This window comes from Canis lupus, chromosome 2 (genome assembly GCF_048164855.1).
Source record: "Canis lupus baileyi chromosome 2, mCanLup2.hap1, whole genome shotgun sequence".
Lineage (NCBI taxonomy): Eukaryota > Metazoa > Chordata > Mammalia > Carnivora > Canidae > Canis > Canis lupus.
Window position 1 is genome coordinate 48,871,724 of NC_132839.1, and position 22,843 is coordinate 48,894,566.

Genomic DNA, 22,843 nt, shown 5'->3' on the forward strand with positions numbered 1-22,843 from the left:
AGACCTGCCCCAGGGGGAGAAGGCCCACACATGTTCATGTCCAACTCGGGGCAAGTTAGATGGCCCCCCTAGGCCTCTGTTCTCTAATCTTTGAAATGGAACAACCATGTGAGCCCCACTTACCTTCTGGTGTTGTGAGAATGAGTATTTACGGAACTTGGCAAAATGTTGCGTTGCTTCCCACCCCCCCCCCCCCCAAGATTTTATTTATTTGACAGAGAGAGAGAGAGCCCACAAGCAGGGGGAGCAGCAGGCAGAGGGAGAGGGAGAAGCAGTCTCCCCACTGAGCAGGGAGCCTGACTTGGGACTCAATCCCAGGACCCTGAGACCATGACCTGAGCTGAAGGCAGATGCTTAACCAACTGAGTCACCCAGGTGCCCACAAAATTTTGAGCTTTTAAGGTGAATAATGATAAAATCCTTTGGAGTATATGTTTTAGGCACTAATTAAATAATAAACAAAGCAGAACTTACATGTGATGATGTTAGTTTTGTAGGGGTCTCATACACTCCACTTGCCATTCTTGGAGGTACACTCATTTAAGAAAAACAGCCCTCTCATCTGATATTAACAGAACGTTTTTTTTAATGCTATTAAAACATTTTGATCACATGTCATGATAGCGCAGACTGCTGTGTGGAGAAAATTGGACATGTAATAACTGTTGGTTCATTCATTTATTACCATAATATTTAAGAGATCCAGACCCTGTACTATTTTCTTAACGAAAGTGGTATCAAAACATACATATTTTGTAATCTGCTTTTAACATATTTATTATTTATTGTATCATTTAATATATCAGGAACATATTTCAGGATGAAAGATTCTTCCAAAGCATCACTTCAGGTGCCTGGCCGGCTCAGTCAGTAGAGTGTGCAACTCTTGATCTTGGGGTTGAGTTCAAGCCCCACATTGGGGGTAGAGATTACTTAAAATATAAATCTTTTTTTTTTAAGATTATCTATTTATTTATTCATGAGAGACACACAGAGAGAGGCAGAAGGAGAAGCAGGCTCCTGGTGAGGAGCCTGATGTGGGACTTGACCCCAGGACTCCGGGATCACACTTTGAGCCAAAGGTGAACACTCAACCACTGAGCCAACCAGGCACCCTTAACGTATAAAATCTTAAAAGAAACCCCCAAACTTTATATTATTTATTTATTTATTTTACAGATTTTATTTATTTATTCATGAGAGATGAGACACACACACACAGGCAGAGACACAGGCAGAGGGAGAAGCAGGTTCCATGCAGGGAGCCCGATGTGGGACTCGATCCTGGGACGAAGGCAGACGCTCAGCTGCTGAGCCACCCGTGTGTCCCAATATGAGGCTTTATTTTTGTATTTTATTATTTTTTGGGGGGATTGACCTCTTGATACATTATTTTAAATATCAGTCATAAAAAAGCCAGAGTATAGAAGTCCAGCTATGGCTTATGTCATCTTGCATATTTTATTTTATTATTTTTATTTTTATGTATATTTTTTATTGGAGTTCGATTTGCCAACATATAGCATAACACTCAGTGCTCATCCCATCAAATGCCCCCCTCAGTGACCATCGCCCAGTCACCCCATCCCCCTGCCCACCTCCCCTTCTACTACCCCTTGTTCGTTTCTCAGAGTTAGGAGTCTCTTATGGTTTGTCTCCCTCTCTGATATTTCCCATTCATTTTCTCTTCTTTCCCCTATAACCCCTTTCACTATTTTTCATATTCCCCGTATGAGTGAAACCATGTAATGTTTGTCCTTCTCTGATTGACTTACTTCCCTCAGCATAATACCCTCTAGTTCCATCCACGTTGAAGCAAATGGTGGGTATTTGTCATTTCTAATGGCTGAGTAATATTCCATTGCATATATAGACCACATCTTCTTTGTCCATCAAAAGATGAATGGATAAAAAAAATCTTTAAAATTGTTACATATTAGAGGTGGTTGGGTGGCTCAGTTGGTTGAACATCTGACTCTTGATTTCTGCTCAGGTCATTATCTCAGGGTCGTGGGATTGAGTCCTACATTCAGCTCCACACTGGGAGTGGAGCCTGCTTAAGATTCTCTCTTTCCCTCTGCCCCGCCTTGCCCATCTCCTGCTCATGCACTCCTGCTCACTCTCTTAAAAAAAAAAAAAAAAAAAGTTGCATATTATTCTACTGTCCTGGTATTCTATTGTTTATTTTATCAATCTGCTGCTGTTAAACATTATGTTGTCTCTGTCTCTTTATAATCACTAATAGCACTGCCACAGATGTTTTGGTTGCTAAATATCTGTGTTCATTCTTATTTCCTTATCACAAATTCCCAGAGGTGAAATGATATAATGTGTCAATGTTTTACCTGGGGTCAGATTTAGAGACAATAGCTTCAATAGATGTCTCCCAGCTGTTACTTTTTGTGGTTTTGGGTTTAGTTCTACCTAGCTGCATGGATTAAATTTGATCAAAGGAGCACATGCCATGGGCCGGACTTCAGTGGTCTCCACTCCTATGGCAGGGTGGAGGGTATCACCTCACTGTAAAACACAGCCTGGTGAATAGTTCTCAACAGAACATTTTTAACTTACTTTTTTTGAACAAGTCATAAACTCACAAGGTTCAATATTCCAAACATGTGAAAGGGCATAGTCACCATTTTCTCCCCTGCGTCTGTCCCAGCGATCCAGAATCCCTTGGCATAGGTAGGGTGACCAACTAGTCCTGCTTTGCCTGGGACTTTCTAGTTTATACCTGAGAGTCCCTAGCAAACCAGTTGGTTGTCCTAGGTCATAGGCAACAACATTATGAGTCTTGGTGTGTTCTTCTGGAGATAATATGGCAAGAGGGATCTTAGTATTTTATTTTTTAAAAGATTTTATATTTTTCATGGGGTGAGGAGGGACAGGAGAAGAGGGGGAGGGACATGACTCTCACAGTCATCAGATCATGACTTGAACCGAAACCAAGAGTTGGACATTTGGGATGCCTGGGTAGTTCAATGGTTGAGCGTCTGCCTTTGGCTCAGGGTGTGATCCTGGAGTCCCTGGATTGAGGAATCAGAGCATCAGGATCAGGGATCCTGATGTGGGCATCAGGCTTCCTGCATGGGGCCTGCTTTCCCCTTTGCCTATGTCTCTGCCTCTTTTTCTGTGTCTCTCATGAATAAATAAATTAAATCTTTTTTTTAAAAAAAGTTGGACACTTAACTGACTGAACCACCCAGGCGCTCCACATTTGTAGTTGAAAGATCATCATAGGTGACAAGGACCTTGTAAAACACTGTTGTATGACTTCAAGGGGAAGGGAGAACCCATCATAACCTGGAGGCTCAAATCTTATTGTCTATCAGTTGTTTCTAAGCATTTCCAGCTCTGGGTTTGCTGTCATTTTGCAAAAGAAATCTCCCTGTCAGCTTGGGAAAAAGACTCATGGAAACATTGACAATCCGTGGCCCCATTTTCCATAGCTGTGGTTGATCCTAGACTACATTATCCTTTTGTTTATAATTTATTTTTTTGGTGGAGTTAAAAAAAGCATTTGTGTACCGGGGCTCAGATTTTATAAATACGCTATTGGCCAAGTTTTCTTTTAGAGTTCCCTCTGTGAATGTAACTGATTTGGGAAAGCCCACATTCAGAGAAAGCATAACACTGCCCTTATCAAGTGTGAACTGAGAAAGACATCGGAAGGCCTTTTCCAGGCTAAAAATAGACCCAGAACTCCGTGTATTTTAGCTTCAGGACTTTCACAAACTGTCTGGCAAAGCAGCACATTATTATTTTATGAATAAGGCACCAACGTTCCTTTTAAATGTTCTAGCTTCAGGCTGTTTAACTTTCGTGCAAAAAAAAAAGATGAATTATTTATAAAAATAGGCATGAATATCATATGATGATATGCTTGTTTCTGGGGGGAGTAAAATGAGCTGCAGCTGGTGCTCGGTCAGCTCCACAGGAAGCGGAGTGGGGGGCAAGTCGAGGGCTGGCCTGCATCCTCCGGAAGGGACTGCCCAGGTGGAGCATGTTCTGTGGGAGGATGGTCAGGTGTCCCCATTCACACATTCTCTCTCTCTCTCCTCCCTCTTCCTCTCTCCTCCCCCTCCCCTTCCTCCCCTCCCCCTCTCTTTTCCTTCCTCTCCTCTTCCTTCCTTTCTTCCTTCCTCTTTGACTTCTTCCTGCCCTCCCTCCATCACTCTGGCAAACTTCAGAAAGCAGAGTTCAGAGCCCCTTTCTGAAATTGATCGTGGGCAGAAGCTGTTTTATGGGGCTATTTGTAGACATCTCGTTTCCCTGCCTAAGTCTCAGTTTCTCCATCTGGGAAAGGAGGTGATCAATGTAATTCCCCCCTAGGCCTATGCCAGGATGAAATGAGACAACTGGGAAGTGACCCTAGCTTGATTTTATTAAAAAAAAAAAAAAGTTATTTATTTGAGACAGAGCATGAGTGTGTGGGGTGGGGCAGAGAGAGAGAGGGAGAAGCAGAACCCCCGCTGAGCGGGGAGCCTAAAGCTAGGCTTGGTCCTAGGACCCTGGGATAATGACCTGAGTCAAAAGCAGATGCTTCACCAACTGAGTCACCCAGGTGCACCCCTTGCTTGACTTTAAAATGCAAAGTCTTGCATGCTGGGAGCCCTTTTAGAGGCAGGTGCACCAGAGAGCCGCTCACCCTCCTGAGTTAGGTTGGGTGCCCACTTTTATCCTCCTTCTCTTCTCACCTGGGGACTGTAACCGTGCTAGAGCTGTGGCATACATGCGTTATCTGTTCTGGTGACCTGCCCGCCCAGTTTTGAGGACACTAACGGACCTGGCATACTGAAGTGAAGGGGAGAGCCAGCTAGTGTGCTCTCTGCCCCTCCTGGCCACTTGGTTGTGGGGTTCTGTGACAGAATGGCTGTGAAGCCAGCTCCCTGCCCCCTGGTGGGGTTACTGCAAGCCTCCCAGCCCACCCAGGAGAAGTGGGAGGAAATCATGCAAGGATGTAACAGTGGGGGTACCTGGGTGACTCAGTGGTTGAGCGTCTGCCTTTGGCTCAGGGCATGATCCCAGGGTCCTGGGATAGAGTCCCCTATCAGGCTCTTCATGGGGAGCCTGCTTCTCCCTCTGCCTGTGTCTCTGCCTCTCTCTGGGTCTCTCACGAATAAATAAATAAAATCTTAAAAAAAAATAAAAAGGATGTAACAGCGAGAGAAGTACAGTTCCTTTTATTACATGGGTGACAGAAACGTGTATAAAAGAGCCCATTGTTGAATATGATTTGAACATGACATTTGCGGGTATTCCAGGAGTATGTTTTATGCCAGTGACTTGAGACCTGTGCAGAAGGGGTTTTGAACAGGGTTCCAGATCCTTCTCCCACTAAGCCAGTATTGCTCTGCCACATGCACTCTGATATTCACGGCACCATGGAGGCTCACAGGACATTTCTAATTGACTAGCAGACAATTTGGAGAGTCTCAGCCTTGGTTAGGAGTGGGACAGACCGGTGTGTGTGTGTGTGTGTGTGTGTAGATCAGGCTCTGTCTGCCCGTTGGGACCAACTGGTGTGGCTTCAGACGGTTGCCCGACCCCTCTGGGCTTCAGGCCCCAGGGAGACCGCAGACCACAGAGGTGGCTGCGAGGATTGGAAGACACTGCGAGTGAGGCGAGTCTTACATACAGTAAGCACTCGATAATTGGTTTCCTGTTCACCTCTTGCAGTGGTTGTCTACTGCACTCGAAGCCTATGATCCTCTCTCCCTGACCCCTTTCTCTTAGGTCTGGAAACTTCATTCACTAGTGATGAGATTAGTGACCAAAAGGTCTCATCTGCAAATCAGAATGGCTTTTGTTAAGACCCAAGGCCACATGTCACAAGCTTCTTCATTCCCTACAGTGGCTGGCTCATCACAGGAGCACACACACACACACACAAATCTGCTGTGGAAAAAAGCCTTCCAGATGACATGAGCTCTGTTGGCAGAATAAAGAGAAGGGAAAGCCTGGCTGAGACAGTGTGGGTTACTTCTCTGGGTTTTTGGCTGAGCCGCATTGGCTTCCAGTCCTTTGCTGTGCATGCCCGTCAGGAGGACGGCTGGTGAGCTGCTTCTCCAAATGGGAGTAGCAATCACTCCCCAAGGCCCATAGGGGACCCCTCCCCAAGCCAGAACTTTCTCCCACAGCCCAAGTGTACGTACCCCTCTCAAGTGCCTAAATTGAGAAACTGAGATGAGGGTAAAGAAGTTCAAGATGATGAATCACCATCTGCAAAATAGGGTTGCTGATGCTTATTTACCCTGGGGGTTGGAAGTTAAGTACAGCTATGCATGTAAAGCTCAATCCACAGTGGCCATCATCTTGAACTTCTTTACCCTCATTACGTCTTTCCTTAAAAATTATTTTCACTAAGGATTGTTGTGGGGATGAGGTGGTGCCGGAAGTGGCAGTGGCAGCCCTCAGGTTCCTGAGCCCTCCTTTCACGTTTTCCTTACGTTCACCCTGATGTTTGATCTCTGGTCATCTGTGTAAACATTTTCCCAAAGTTATATTAACAAGAGTGATTATCGTGATCAGTTTTAGACAATAAAAGAGTGAAAATATGTACCACATATTTTATATGTGATAAACAATATATGAATACATAATTATATGTTATTACATATAAAATTACAAAATTTATACATGTTTATTTTACAAACTAGAAAATTCTGGTAAGGAAAATATACATGCCCTGTGGCTGCAGACTTAGGGGTAGTTACTATTAATATGTTGGTATATTTTCCTTCTAGTCTTTTTTCTCTGGTGCTCTTCCATGTTAAGTTAGCTGTTAGTACCAGAGAACTGAGATTGCCTGTCTTCCAAAGGGTTTGGTTACTTGTCTGAGACCCATTTCCTCTGGACTGACATGTAAGTAGGTGAGACATGTCCAAAGGTTGTTTCTGCTCTGAATGAAAGGTGATATACACACTTAGTAACGAAGGTAACTGGCTTTGCCTCTCAGCTACTGACTCTGGAACTGTCCCCAGCAGGAAATCAGAAACTACCCCCCTTGGCTATTGGTGTGCCTTGAAGGTTGGAAAAACAATTTACAGATAAATATTTTCTACCTTGTCAATATTTCTTCTTCATTGCTCTGATATTAATAATTAGCATCTTAAATATTGTGCTAAGCACGTTATGAATACTTTAGATCTTGCAATACTCTTATGAGGTAGGTTTTCTTATTATCCCTATACTGCGGATAGCAAACAGAGGCTTGGCAGTCTTTTTTTTTTTTTTGAGGCTTGGCAGTCTTAAGCAAGGTTACACAGCTAGTAAATGGTGTACTGGAATTAAATGACTTCTCTTGCGTTTGCTATGAATAAATAAATAAATAAACAAATAAGCATAGATCTGTGTGTGTATATATAAAGCATGTGTATATTAAGAATGTCTATGAGCACCTGGATGGCTCAGTGGTTGAGCATCTGCCTTTGGCTCAGGTTGTGATCCCAGGGTCCTGGGATGGAGTCTCGAATCAGGCTCCCCACAGGAAGCCTGCTTCTCCCTCTGCCTATGTTTCTGCCTCCCTCTCTGTGTGTCTCATGAATAAATAAATGAAATCTTTAAAAAAAGAAAGAATATCATCTATCTACCTATCTTTGTTTGAACTGAGTTTTCTCCTAAGAATTTTCATCTGTCTAAAGGGAGCATTTGTCATTTTTGGCTACCCCGCATGTGGATGTCCTTATTTTGATGGGCTTCCCAGCATTGTGAATCTTGATGGAAGAGGATCCCACCTTTCAGCAGGAAGCTGTGGGATATACCCTCTCCAGCATCAGGAGCAGCTTGGACAATGAATGATATGTGGCTTAAGTAAATCAATCAGATGCTCCAGCCCAGGACTTTGAATTTCCAAGCAAGTGATACAATTCAAGGGCAGTTTAGAATTCACTTTTCCAGCAGTGGTAATGGCAGTGGCATCTATGGTCCAGTAGTTGTGCTGGAGCCGGTACAACATCTGCTGGACAGTGCCACTGATGAGTGGCTGGCTAACTGGATCCTTCCTGGAGTCTGATTTTGACTTTGGTGCTAGCAGCCCAGCCAGTATCACTCCTCTGCTTCCTACCCGTTGGAATGAGAGTTGCAGCCAATGCAGCATCTACTTCTTCCCTTGCTGCTCTCTTAAGAAACTTCCCTCTCCTTTAGTTTATTTCAGGGGGCTGCCCCAACGTCAGCTCCAAGGCAGGTCCAGTCCAGTGAGTGCACAGCATTCCCCTGGTGGCACTAACTCACGATGGACCAGTCAGACCTAGAGGAGGGTTTATATGGCATGGTGGAAGAAGGTGCTCTCTTTCTTCTTTCTTCTCTGCTCTATATGGACAAGAGGACATGCCCCCCTGATCACTGATAGTGATCTTCAGGAGGCCACCTTCCTAGGGTTGAAACCAAAACTATGGTAGCAGGGCAGAGCGATTGTTAGGTCCAGGGTCCTCGACATCATGTAGTTGCTGAATCAGCTAATCCTGGAGCATCCCTATCTGGGACTTCCTTTATGTGAGAAGAGATTTCCTTTTTTGTTTAAATCAGTTCAAATTGAGTTTTCTGTTTTCCATAGCAGCAAGTATCCTAACTGATCTTGCTTTTTGTCCCCCCCAGAACTGAATCTCTAGGCTCAACCTTTCTCGAACAGTTTTTTAGTCTCAGAATGTTTTGGTTTCTTTTTGATTTCCAGTCTTAATCAAGATGAAGGACCTCAAAGAGCTTTTGTGATGTAGGTTATACTTATTGGTATTTACTGCATTAGAAATTAAATTTTTTTTGAAATTTATTTTATGTTAAGTAATTTCCACTCCCCACCATGGGGCTTGAACTAACGGCCCTGAGATCAAGAGTCATTTGCTCTATGAACTGAGTCAGCCAGGAAACTGCATTAGAACTTTAAAATTGAGAAAACTGGAGTGTCTGGGTGGCTCAGTTGGTTAAGCATCTGATTCTTGCCTTTGGCTTGGGTCGTGGTGTCAGGGTCATGAGTTCGAGCCCTGTGCCTGGCTCTGCACTCAGCAGAGAGTCTGCTTGAGATTTTCTCCCTCTCCCTCTGTCCCATAAATAAATAAATCTTTTAAAAAATAAAATGGAGAAAACTTAAAAATACTTACTAAGTCATTTAAAAACAAAACTACAAATACATTAACATGTTAACATCAACATTGTCATGAAAAATAACTGCTTTCTCAAAAAAAAATTGAACAGTGGCATTCTTTTAACTTTATTCCTTGCAAATCTCTTTAATGTCTGTCGTAAGAGAAGATAGATGAATTTTCATATCTACTTTTGCTTTCAATCTGTTATTTGTTGTTGTTTTGGTTGAAGAATATGAAGAAAATCCAGCCTCATTCAGATACATGGTCAAAAAAGGGAGGAGAATTTTAATAGCCTTTTCAGAGAGTATGAACATTCTTTGATACTACACCAAAACTTGCAACTAGAAGTTTCTTTTTTTGAGATAGACAGAGAGGCAGGGAGTGAGAGGAAGAGAGAGAGAGAGAGAGCTAGTGAGCACAGGAGCAGGGGGGAGGCGCAGAGGGAGAGAGAGAATCTTAAACAGTCTCCATGCTCAGCATGGAGACCAATGTGGGGCTGATCCCATGATCAAAACCTGAACCCAAGTTGAGTCAGATGCTTAACCAACTAAGCCACCCAGGTGCCCTGCAACTGGTAGTTTCTTAGAGATCAGTTGCAACATGAAATCTAAAACCATGACAATGAACTTCTGTGCTTTGTTTCATTGAAATCCATTTCTGTACCTCACACTGTGAATGGATCTGTTACCCACACGCGATTTTTAGAACATTGCCCATTGGCCATTTAGAAAAGTTGGCTTGTTGATTTATGCAGATCTTCTAAATTTTTACATATTTCCTTATATAATTCTAAATCAGAAAGCTAATCAGAAAAAGTCTTGAAAGATTGGGAAGCAGTCTAGCTCACTGCAAAAAGCATCCTAATTGACAAGTTTTCTAAGAATTCAAATTTTCACTTGAAGGTTTGAATTTTTTAATTGGCTACAATACTGTCAGTTGTTGTCCTTGAAGTGACAGGCTCATCCTGCTCATTTTTGAGAAAATCCCTGCCAAAGACTAGGTCTGAAAGTTTGTCAAGGACTCTTTTGATTGGAAATGGTATTCTGTGAAAAAACTGGCTGTTTGGTTTGCAACTCTAAGAACTGCACATGTGCTTTTTCTTAAGACAATCATTATGCTTCAGTGTGCAGAAGTGATTTATTCATACTTCCCATTTAACCACATGTAGTATTAAAATGTTCTGTTCTCAGGGGTCAAGATTTAATAATTTCATGGCTAAATCAAGGATATTCTAAAGTGAAACTGGCTCTTTTTTTTTTTTTTTTAGCAATTGTGCAGGTTGTGAAGAATACAATTACTATGAGTATAGTTTGTCATGATACACGATAAGAAACCATCAGTTTTAAGGTTTAAATTTTATTTTAATTTATTTTATTTTAGTTGACAGTGTTATAGTACTGTCAGGTGTACAATATAGTGATTCAACACTTCCATACATCATCCAGTGCTCATCATGACACCTGCCCTCCTTAATCCCCATCACCTGTTTCACCCATCCCCCACCCCCTCCCCTCTGGTAACCATCAGCTTGTTCTTTTTACTTTTTTTATTTTTTTTATTTATGATAGTCACAGAGAGAGAGAGAGAGGCAGAGACACAGGCAGAGGGAGAAGCAGGCTCCATGCACTGGGAGCCTGACGTGGGATTCAATCCCGGGTCTCCAGGATCGCGCCCTGGGTCAAAGGCAGGCGCCAAACCGCTGCGCCACCCAGGGATCCCCAGCTTGTTCTTTATAGTTAAGAGTCTGTTTCTTGAATTGTCTCTCTTTTCTTAAGATTTCATTTACTTATTCATGAGAGGCAGAGAGAGAGAGAGAGAGAGAGAGAGAGGCAGAGACATAGGCAGAGGGAGAAGCAGGCTCCATGCAGGGAGCCTGATGTGGGACTTGATCCCTGGACTCCGGGATCACGCCCTGAGCCAAAGGCAGATGCTCAACTGCTGAGCCACCCCAGGCATCCCTGTCTCTCTTTTTCTTCCCTTTGTTTGTTTCTTTTGTTTCTTAAATTCCATATATGAGTGAAGTCATATGGTATTTGTCTTTCTTACCTGACTTACTTTTCTTAGCGTAATATACTCTAGCTCCATCCATGTCCTTGAGATTGGCAAGATTTCATCCTTTTTTTTATGGAAAAATACTATTCCATTGTATATCAATCTATCTCACATCTTCTTTATCCATTCATCAATCAGTGGACACTTGGACTGCTTCCATATCTTGGCTATGGTAGATAAGGCTGCTATAAACATTGGGGGGCATGTATCCCTTTGAATTACTGTTTTTGTATTCTTTGGGTAAATACCTAATAGTGTGACTGCTGGATTGTAAGGTAGTTCTATTTTTCACTTTTTGAGGAGCTTCCACACTGGCTGCACCAGTTTGCATTCCCACCAACAGTGCATAAAGGTTGCTTTAAAAAAAAAAAGATTTTATTCATTTATTTATGAGAGACACACAGAGAGAGAGGCAGAGACATAGGAAGAGGGAGAAGAAGGCGGGGAGCCTGACATGGGACTCGATCCAGGACCCCAGGATCATGACCTGAGCCAAAGGCAGATGCTCAACCACTGAGCCACCCAGGTGCCTGACAGTTCTTTTTTTCTCCACATCCTCACCAACACCTGTCATGTCTTGTAAGTTGTTGATTTTAGCCATTCTGACAGGTGTGAGGTGATATCTTATTGTAGTTTTGATTTGCATTTCCCTGATAAGTGATGATGAGCATCTTTTCATGTGTCCGTTGGCCATCTGGATGTCCTCTTTGGAGAAATAAGACACCACCAGTTTTCATCATCATTGCTTTTGCACCATTAGTGCAAATGTTAACTCCATGAAAAACTCAAATAACATTTTACTATCATAATGGCATTAGTTTTCACTTAGAAAATTCCTTGGAAGGGTCTCAGAGACCCCAGGAGTCCACAGACCACACTTTTAGAACTTCTACTATAGGTTACAGTTGATTCTAGAAGCAACACAATATGCTGCCGATTAACTCCCTTTTTCTGAAATCAGCCAGAGTTGGTTTCTGTTTGATATCACCAGTGTTCCATGTTAAAAATGTCACTGTTTATGGATGGTTGAATCTAAATGTTTAAGGAGCTCTAATTTAGGGCAATTTATAAATGTGTCCTTTGTTATAATGATTTGCACAGCAAATAATTAGGAAGGATGAAAGATTCTAAAGTTTCATTTTACTAAAAAAATCTAACATTTATGCTTTTTACAGTATTGGTGTTAAATCAATGTTAAATAATCAAATAAGTCTACATAGGTCCAGGAATTGTGGCAAAATAAGGATAAGGGTACTAATATTTTTCTCCTTTCTAATGAGTGCTTCAAATGATCTTATGGAGCTAAGTATTATTGTCCTTATTTTAGACATTAATAAGAACTTAGATTTGCTGGTTAAGTACCTTGGCCAAGGCCACTTATGGTCAAACCTCTCACCCTGGCTGAGAGATTCTAAAGCCCAGGACCTCTTTGCTCTACTTCATAGGAATTTCTGATAAGAACACAAATATGAGCCCATGACATAGGAGGTTTATGCCTTTGAAGGTGGTGTCGCAAAGTCATGGGCGTCAGAGATAGCACTTTAAGGAACTTCTTTTATAAATTCTCTCATGGTGATATGATAATGCTGGCTTTCTACCAAAGCAACATTTCTGACATACCATAAAGTGGTATTTTAGAGTTGGGAGAGATTCTGTCCAAATTTATCACCACTGGCGCATGCCCCAATACTCAACACACATTTCAAATAGCATTCCCTGGGTGCTAACCCGATTATTGCTCATTCCACTAAATCAAAATGAATCACATACAGTGGCAGGCATCTTCTTGGATGGCCCAAATAATCCCTGCTTCCTGATATTCACACCCTTGTGTCATCCCTTCCCCTGTGACCGTGGACAAGAGCTGTAACTTGCCCCCAAGCAATAGAATATAGCAAAGGTGTTGGAATGTCACTTCTATGATAAGTGTCATAAGATAGTGACTTCTTCCTTGCTAGCAGACTCTTGGCTTGCATATTTGTACGTTTTAATGAAGCAGCCTGCCACATAGGAAAGCCCCATGTGGTAAGGAACAGAGGGCAGCCTCTTGCCATCAATCAGGGAAGAGCTGAGGCTGTCAGTCCAACAGCCTGGGAAGAGTAGAATCTGACCAACAGCCACTGATTGAGCTTCAAAGCAGCTCCTTTATTCCCAGTTGAACCTTTGGACAAGACCCCAGCACCTGCTAAGACCAGAGTACACCTATGCGAGAGATCCTAAAACAGAGAACTCAGCTATGTCCAGATTCCTGGCCCACACAAACTGTGAGATAATATATTGTGTGCTGTTTTAAGCCTCAAAGTTTTGGGGTAACTTGTTAGGCAGCAGCAGGTAACTGATACACATTAGGAGCTTTATTTATCTGTGTCTTTCTCTAGCAGGATCAGGAGAGAGCTGTTTGAAGTTAGTTCTTTTCAATGTCTTTACCTGTTCGGCCACCACTACAAAGTATCCTGTCAGGATCCATCTTCAAGGTCAAAGGTGGAAGGTTCTCAGCCTAGTTGCTAATGCTCTAGGAAAGCCCTCTGTGCCCTCCATCAGTACCCACACTGGAACCCTCCGCTACTGTCTTTCTCCACTTAAGCATCATTTAGCTTAAGATGGAAGCAAGTGAGTTACTTCTTGAGTCCTTAAAACTTCAGCCTGGGATGGAGATTATTCATCCCCCCAACCGCTGTCCCGCAGCAAAAGGACGAAGGCAGAAGTGCACCTCCCAAGCCATTTCATAAGTAGAGGTGCAACATGTCTGAAAATTGACAAGGAACTCTTTTGAGAGAAAGAAGGAAAATGGGGAGATGCTAAAATATAATGCAACGCATAGACATGGGGGCAACCCCTTCCCTCGGGAGGCTTGATTCGTCGTCTGTAAAGCGGGGGTTTACCTCCAGGTCCCATGGACGTTGGTTCTTAGTCCGCCACAATCTAGGCTGCTGTGCGCTGGCTCTCTGAGTCCTAAATCAACGGTTAAATGAGAATGAAGAAATACCTGTTTCCTAAAGGGGTTTTAGGCTCCGATGAAAGAAAGAAGAGGTAAACGCCGCAGCACAGCGCTCGCACAATAGCGAGCCCGACCGCGGCTTGCTGCCGGGCAGGGGTCCCAGGGCCCGGGGCGGCGCAGCGGGGGGGGGGGGGGGGGGGCGGGGCCCCGGGGGAGCGGGCGCAGCGCGCACCCGGGCCCCGGGGCCTGCCCCGCCCACGTGGGGCCGCGGCCCGTCGAATGACTCGGTGCAACGTGGTGGTGGCGGCGGCGGCGGCGGCGGCGGCGGCGGCGGCGGCGGCGGCTCGGGTTCTTCCGGGCGCCGCAGCTTCCTGCCGAGCACCGCGCACCGCGCACCGCGCAGCCGCCTCCGCCGCGGAAGCCCCGGGTGCAGGCCTCGGCGCGGGGGGCCCCGGGCTGAGCCGCGCGCGCACCCCCGCGGGGCCCGGGCCGCCGACCGCACGATGCGCGCCGCGCCGCCCCCGCCCCCGCCGCTGCTGCTGCTGCTGCTCGCGCTCCTGGCCGCGCCCGCCGCCCGCGCCCGCAGAGCCGAGTCCGCCGCGGCGCCGCAGCCCCGACCCGAGCGCCCGCCGCGGCCGTCGGCCGGCCCGGGGCCCGGGAACGCCACCCGCACGGGGTCTGGGGCGCCGGCGGGCGGCAGCGGCGGCGGCGGCGGCGGCTCCAACAGCAGCGGCGACGCCCTGGTGACCCGCCTGTCCAGCCTGCTCCGCGACCTGCCCACCCTGAAGGCGGCCGTGATCGTGGCGTGCGCCTTCACCGCGCTGCTCATCGCCTGCCTGCTGCTCCGCGTCTTCAGGTGGGTCTGGCCGCCCGCGCCCTGCCCCGCCGGCCCCGCGCTCCCGCCGCACCTGCGCGCACCGAGGCTCCGCGGGGGAGCGTCCCGGCCTGGCCCGCGGGACCGCCGCGTCTGGTTTCGCCCCCTTTAGCAACGGCTCTCGTGAATCCTGGATCCTGAGCTCCGCCGATCCTTAGTGCTAACAGTAGCGCCACCAATTCGGACAACGAAGCATTCATATTTACACGGAATTTATTTTTATACCCATTTGACAGATGGAGGGAAAAAAAAAAAAAAAAAAAGCCCGGGAGAGGAGGGGTGGTTTATGCAAGTAGACTTAGCGGTGGTGGTAGAATTTGACCCAGGTCCGTGTGCCTTTAACTTACCCACCTTACTATTGTTCCCTCCCTTGCCTCTGCGCCCCCTCAATGCCCCAGCTGCCTTCTCCCTCTTCCTTCCCTGTGCTGCCAAAAAAAGCAGTGTCTAGCGCCCGGTGATGTGCCCAGGACCTGTGTTGGATGTGCGCTCGGCGCTGGGGATTCCAGCTGGACTCCAGGATGCTTGGTGACCCTGGGTGGTCCCAGCGACTTTCTGTTGGCGGGGGATACTGATGGAGAGGCTCTCCGTGCTCCTGCCTGAGAGCTTGCCCCCTCGAGACTCACAAGGGCCTGAGGGGTCTTGGAGAGGCTTTTGTGGGTTGCCTAAGTTCAGGGAGAAAGTGTCTGGGCAATGAGGAAGGAGGACCTGGGTCCCTGGAGTCGAGGCAGAGCTACCTGGGATGCCAGGAGGGCGTCCCAGAATGCCCGGGAGATCCTGTTTTTGCAGGAAATGAACCAAATGTATCCTGTTGCTTAGGCGGTGCTGCTGGGAAGTCTGGGTGTGTGTGTCTGTTATTCACTGCCCACCGCCCCATTCCAAGTGTACACAGCGTCCTTTGCTGTTTGATCAGCTGTTGGAGGTTTGGGGCCAGGGGCTGGCTCTCCCCGGGGGAACATTTTCAGCATAGCAGCGGAAACCAGACCTGGAAAGGCAGGGTCTGGAATTATCTGTGGAGGTTTTGCTGTTGCCATGTGATTCCGAGTCAAGGTGTTTCCTTGTGGGTCTGTAGGATTAAATGTCAGAGGTCCTGAGAAAATGGGGAAGGGGGTGCTGTGTTTCCACATCCATCCCCCCATCCCCTGCCCTGGCATAGCTCACATTCCTCACTGTGTTGGCCTCCTCTGTGTGCTTTTGGCATTGAATTGCTGCCCCCCTCCTTTGCCCCATCCTTTCCACTGCCCTCACTCCTCTACTTAAAAACTTCAGTAGCTCCCGGTGTAGCTGTCACCTGGGTGTGGCATTCAGGGCTCTTACAAACCCGCCCCAGCCCATCTGGCAGCCATCAGCCAGCCCTTCTCAGCCTCCTTGCTGCCACTTGCTTATTTCCTTATTCTCCATGGCATAAGCCTCTGCTTTCCCACTCCCGGGTCAGTTTCTGTTGTGTATCCGCCATGAGGGCACCAAGGCCCAGCTCCCATGCTCCTTCCTCTGTGTGGTTTTTGGGACATCCGAGTGAGGCCCTTGTTTCCTTTTCTGGCCTGCCCCAGCCCTAGCCTTGCGCATCTTCTGCACAACCCTTCTCACGCTGTGCTGGGTGGCTGGGTTTAGTGCCAAGCTCCCATGCTCAGCAGACAGCCCTGGGGGACACGGGTGTCCTGTCCTCCTTGTGTCTCGGTGCCTGATGCCAGCCTGGCATTCAGTGGAGGCACCTTTACTGATTCCGGATTGTTCAGTTGGAGGTGAGCTTTGATGCCCGGAGCAGCTCTGAGCATGGAGGTTTGAAACATTTAGCTCAAAATAGGCCTCCCAGCCTACAAGGCAGTGTGCTTTTTAAGAAGGTATTTGAACTATTTTGCCAGTCTGCTCCTTATTACCCAGGGGTGGAGGAGAAAAGCAAGCAGCATGTGGCCAGATGTGAGCTGCGTGTTTGAGGGGGGCAGGGGGAGCTGATACTCAGCCCTCATTGACTTGTTGGCACAGTGTTGGGAGGAGGTTCTGATTTCACAGAAGCTGGTTATGTACATGATCTACCTCTTCTTCCAGGGAAGATGCTGTTGTTGGGGTGAGTGTGCAGGTGGACCGCTGCCACTCTAGTTTCTGATGCAGACAGGAACTCCCAGCATTTTACAGCTGGAAGGGGCCTCAATGACACACATTGAGCAGAGTTAGTTACCCACCCACTAGTTTAGAGAATCTTCTAGAACGTGGCATAAATCTGTGGCTGAGGCAGGGCCCATGCCCCATCTTGCTGTTGGTCTGTACTGTGGCCTTTCCTCTTCCATGGTCCTCAGCAGGGTCAGTTCATCAGGACTCCGGACCACCTGCTGCCCTGGCTGAGTGTCCTGCTTTCCTTTAGTCACTGAGTCCTGGCCATTCCACCCTTGGTGTAACCGCGAGGCTTTCTGGCCTGTGCTCACATCTCTCCCCCTGTGGTAGTGCCCCCACCTGCCAGCATTTCGGCCTGGCTTGTCTCCCCACTTCTTGTGTCCAAGTCATAGCAAGAGCCTTCATGTACACTGCTGTTCTTGCTGCCAACCCTGTCCCTGCCCATCCTCCATCCCTGGTCTCATCCTTCCTCTGCCCATCTGCACCCCCAAGCACAGCTCCTTAGTCTACGGACAATGCTGGCTTTTCATCAACAGGGCCCTGCCTCACTCTCGAGCCCCCTAAGTCGGCTCTGCCTGCAGCTCCAGCCCTGCTGGGCTTCCAGAGGCTCTCCAGTGGTATCACGTGGCCCGGGACCTGCATGTCTTGCCCCACTCTGACCCTCTGCCTGGGGTCTCTGCCACCATGACTACAGGGCCAGCTCATTGCCCTCCTCTGTTCCCTCTGAAAAGCTTCCACAAAAAAAAAAAAAAAAAAAAAAAAAAAAAAAGAAAAGAAAAAAGAAAAGCTTCCACAGCCAGGAGTCCAGGGCTCCCAGAGCATACTGGAGTTTTGAAGTTCCCATGTGTAGTTGTAACAGCCACTGAACATATGTCCCTCTGCTTTCCAGCCTGGGGGCTCCCAAGAGCAGAGCTGGACCTTGATCATTTTGTGTCTCTCTAACACCAGGTAGCCTCCAAGCACATGCTGGCATCTAATGAAGATATTTTTAGCAAATGAATGTTGAACTCGTAAGTAATTTATGTTACTGATCCTCCTCAGAAAGTCCTCTGTGACCAAATGCATGGCTGATGCCGGAAGCCTGCGAGGTAGGAATTTGCTTGGATGGTGACCCTCCATTTCCTTAGCAACGCAGACCAGGGAGGAAGAGTATAGTCAGGTTACTGCTTATAAAGCAGCAACCCAAGCCCATTTGTCTTTCCCGTGAAGGAGCTACCTTGCCAGACAACAGAAACAATGTGGATCCAAGGAAACTATTAAAATTGAAAGCACAGAATATATGTAATAATGAAAAAGATATATACGTTTTAAAAAAGATTTTATTTATTTACTCATGAGAGACACACAGAGGCAGAGACATAGGCAAAGGGAGAAGCAGGCTCCATGCGGGGAACCTGATGCGGGACTTGGTCCCAGGACTCCGGGATCACACCCTGAGCCAAAGGCAGATGCTCAACCACTGAGCCACCCAGGTGCCCCAAGATGTATACTTCTTAATGGAGCAGTTCCATCCCCCAGGTACACATGTTTTTCATGTACTATATCTTTCTTCCAATTTTATTCATTAGAAGAGGAAGCAAAGATGCATGGCTAGTGAAGTTCAGAGAAGTTCTGTTTGGTAGTGAAAATATTTCGATAACCTAAGTAATAATTGGGTCTTGGTTAAATAATTTATGGAAAGTACGCAATACTGTACAGCTCTTAAATATTGTGACTATGGGGGTGCCTGGGTGGCTCAGTCAGTTGGGTGTCTGACTTTTGATCTCAGCTCAGTTCTTGATCTCAGGGTCATGAGTTCAAGCCCCGTGTTGGGCTTCGTCCTGGGCATGGCACCTACTTAAAAGAAATGATGACATTGATCTGATACTATATATTATCAAGTGGAATGGGTTACAAAGCAGCATATTTAGGGCAGCCCGGGTGGCTCAGCGATTTAGCGCCACCTTCAGCCCAGGATGTGATCTTGGAGCTCCAGGATCAAGTCCCATGTCAGGTTGCCTGCATGGAGCCTGCTTCTCCCTCTGCCTGTGTCTCTGCCTCTTTCTCTATGTCTTTCATGAATAAAATCTAAGATTTAAAAACAAACAAACAAAAAAACCAAAGCAGCATATTTAGTATGATTTCATTTAAATAATAAACATATGATGAATATGCAAAGAAATTCATGTGTGCATGCACATTTGTGGATGTGGGTAATTATTATTTTTCAGGTCATGTTTTTACATGATCTGAATTTCTGTACAATGGGCATATGTTCATTACTGCTCTCCCTGTCTGTACTGTTGGCTCCTGGCTGTGTCTTTGGATGTGCCTTCCTAAGGACCTGTATGAAAGAGTCTGGGTTATACATCACAAGTGAATTTTTGGGTCTCAGGGCTGCTCATCCTTGATTTTCTTGAGACTGTACCAGTCAACCCTCCCTCCTGCAGTGCCCAAGGGTTCTCCCGTCAGAGATGGGAGATGCTTAGTACCATCTGACTTTCTCATTGTTCCAGTTAGGTGGTGTAATTTGGTCCCATGTTGGTTTGCTTGGCATTTTCTCATTTTCTACTGAGATTGAGCAGCGCCCTCTTTCCTGTACTTATTAATCAAGCACATCTCTCCATCTGCAGAATCCTTGACACCTTTTTCATGTATCTGAATAATTAAGGAAGACTGTTTTAAGACTGGTGGCAAAATGGAAGGAGAGAAAGGCAGTTTGTATGCAGGGTACCCTCTGTGTGTGTGTGTGTGTGCGTATGCATGTGTTCACGTGCCCCTCTCACCCATGTCTTTGCACGCGGTTCTGCACAGCTGGCAATGGGGCTGCCCCCCAGGTCTGATACCTGATATGTTTCTCTGAGAGCTAGAAGGAAATCAACAAGGAGGCTGTGTCTAGGAAGTAGAAAACTGCAATTCCTCTCATTTTTGATGTTTAGAAATATCCAGTGGATTGCGTGGAGTTGGGGATGGTACAATGTAGCCAGGATTGTGCCCCAGGTGCTTTCTCTCTTTCTTTTTTTTTAAAAAAGATGTTATGTATTTATTCATGAAAGACACAGAGACACAGGCAGAGGGAGAAGCAGGCTCCCCACAAGAGCCCAATGTGGGACTCGATCCAGGACTCTGGGATCATGCCCTGAGCCAAAGGCAGATGCTCAACCACTGAGCCACCCAGGTGCCCCTCTCCACCTGCTCTCTGGGGTCCAGCTTTACCCTTCGAGATCTGGAAGGAGTCTGACTTGACTCTCTAGCACCTTACGAACAGAACAGGGCAGAGACAAGGCAGGGAAACCATTACCTCCACCACGACTCTCCTTTTCCATCCTGGCAAGCCTCTGAGCTCTGCTGCCCAGGCCACATTTCTCCCAGATCTCTGCTGGCTGCTTTCCCAGCCACTTCTTATTTCAAAAGCTTTGTAAAATCCTCTTATGTGGAAGGAGGGTTTTGGTGCTTCCTGGGGGATGGGCAGGCAGTTGAATCCTAGGTGGTCTGACACTGCCTGGCTGTCCCACTTGCATTGGTGGCAGGTGTGTACCACCACGTCCTGAAGGTGTTGGGACTGCAGAAGCTCATTTACTTTCCTATGCCAGCACTTTGGAAAGGAATAGAGACTTTCCTGCTTATCCCAGATTCTCCCAATTTCCCATCATCTGTGTATTTACACTTATAATAAGAACAAATGTTATTGAGAGAAAACGTAACAGCTTCATACTTTTTGGGATTTGGGGAGACTTAACCATTCTGACATGTTTTTAGTTATGGCTTGTTAATATGAGAATATTATTTTATTTTATTTTTTTTAGAAGATTTTATTTTATTCATGAGAGACATAGGCAGAGGGAGAAGCAGGCTCCCCATGGGGATCCTGATGTGGGACTTGATCCCAGGACCCTGGGATCACAACCTGAGCCAAAGGCAGATGCTCAACCACTGAGCCACCTAGGCGTCCCGAGAATATTATTTTAATAAACCAGAGCTTGAAGTGGAGCGTGGTTAGCAAGCGAAGTCACTTTTTATGAGTTCAAGAGAGATTCGGGAGCTTGTGTAGTGTCAGGTTATTTTTTGATGATGTGACCAAGGTTTTTTTTTTTTTTTTTTTAATTTTTTTATTTATTTATGATAGTCACAGAGAGAGAGAGAGAGAGAGAGAGGCGCAGAGACATAGGCAGAGGGAGAAGCAGGCTCCATGCACCGGGAGCCTGATGTGGGATTCGATCCCGGGTCTCCAGGATCGCGCCCTGGGCCAAAGGCAGGCGCCAAACCGCTGCGCCACCCAGGGATCCCTGTGACCAAGGTTTTGAATTGAGGGAAAAGCTATAGAAGTGAAACCTATTTATCCTGATTTGATTTTAATTTTTAGTGGGTTTTCTGCTTGATTGCTTTTCTCATTTCATTGAGATAAGATGGACGTAGTGCTTTGTAAGTTGATGGTGGACTGCCTAGTGGTTTGACTTACATTTATTATGAAAGGATTAGCACGATAAGTTTAATGAACATCTGTCACCTCACAGAGGTACTAAACAAACAAAAACATTTATTTTTCTTTATGATAAGAACTTTGGGGATCTACTCGTTTACCAGCTCTTGGGTACAAAGTACAACATCATGTTTACATTACACCCCTGGGGCTTACTGCCTTATAACTGGAAGTTTATACTTTTTGGCCGCTTTCATCCAATTTCCCTCCCACATTTAATTTTATATACCACAGAGAAGAAAGAACATTAAATAAATCTAAGACAGCAGAAATACAGATTAAAAAAAGAGTGTAGAGTGGTCCTTTGATTCTGTTTTCCACCAAGTTAAAAAAACAAAGTCATAGCACATAGAGGTTCCCTCAAATTGTTCTCAACCAGCGAGGACTTTTGCCCTCCTGGGGTCACTTGGCAAATGTCTGCAGATATTTTTGATCGTCATGACTTGCGATGAGGGATGCTATTGGCATCTAGTATTTAGAACCAGGGATGATGCAGAACATCGTGCAGTGCACAGGGCAACCCCTTAACAAAGAACAGTTCAGCCTGAGATGTCAGTAGTGCCAACGCTCCCTGAGAGTCCGGGCTGCAGGCTGTTGGTTGTCTGACGTGAGCGGTTTACTGAGCCTTTCCGGGCTTTCACGGGCTAGCTCTAATTGCAGTACATGCCTCCGAGGCCTATCGGGATTATTTAGAATGACATGGAGTCAACCAAGCCCCTGGCTCCCTGTTAAATAGCTAAGTGTCCTATTATATTTAAAAATACAGACCTGAAAACAGATGTAATTTATACCAGACCTTTTGGTCTTGCTTCTGCCTGTAAATGAGGATATGGCCATATGGCCAAAGTTGTCAGGCAGGTGCATCTGCCTCTGGGCCTCTTTCAAATGTAATTGGTGACTCTTTAACCTGCGTGAGCCTCCCTGGACACGGCGGACCCTGGGTGGAGGAGGTACCTCATGACTACCCTTATAAATGCGCCTGTGAGGATCTGGCACCTGTCACCTCTTTCTTCTATCAGATTGGAAAGGGAGAAAAAAAATCCCTCTTTAATTTAACCCTGAGCCCTCTGCCTTATATGGCTTCTTTACCCGTAAACTCTCATGCCCACAAATGCGTTGGTTTCACGGGGCTTTGCAAACGCAGATCCTTCTTGGCACACGAGGCACCCGTAGGGTGGGACTCTCCCTGTTAGCGTCTACATAGCACACTCCTGGGTTTAAGGAGAGAAAGCTTCAGGGGTTGTGCTGGTATTTTAGTCTTATGGCTGATGCTTTAGTTCTTATTCTTTGCAGAGGGAATTTCTGGGACCATGAATTTAGAATCATGTTGTCAT

At 46.1% G+C, this 22,843-nt stretch overlaps 1 protein-coding gene across 1 annotated transcript in view; it reads left to right on the plus strand.

Annotated features, from left to right (window-relative positions):
• Nucleotides 1-14,558: 14,558 nt before the first annotated feature.
• The window catches only part of FAM174B (family with sequence similarity 174 member B), a 43,022-nt gene continuing 34,737 nt past the window's right edge, over nucleotides 14,559-22,843 (plus strand). The window contains exon 1 of the mRNA XM_072798713.1: nucleotides 14,559-14,926. Within this exon, the coding sequence (XP_072654814.1) occupies nucleotides 14,574-14,926 (353 nt within the window). The 5' untranslated portion in view covers nucleotides 14,559-14,573. The remainder of the gene's footprint in view (nucleotides 14,927-22,843) is intronic.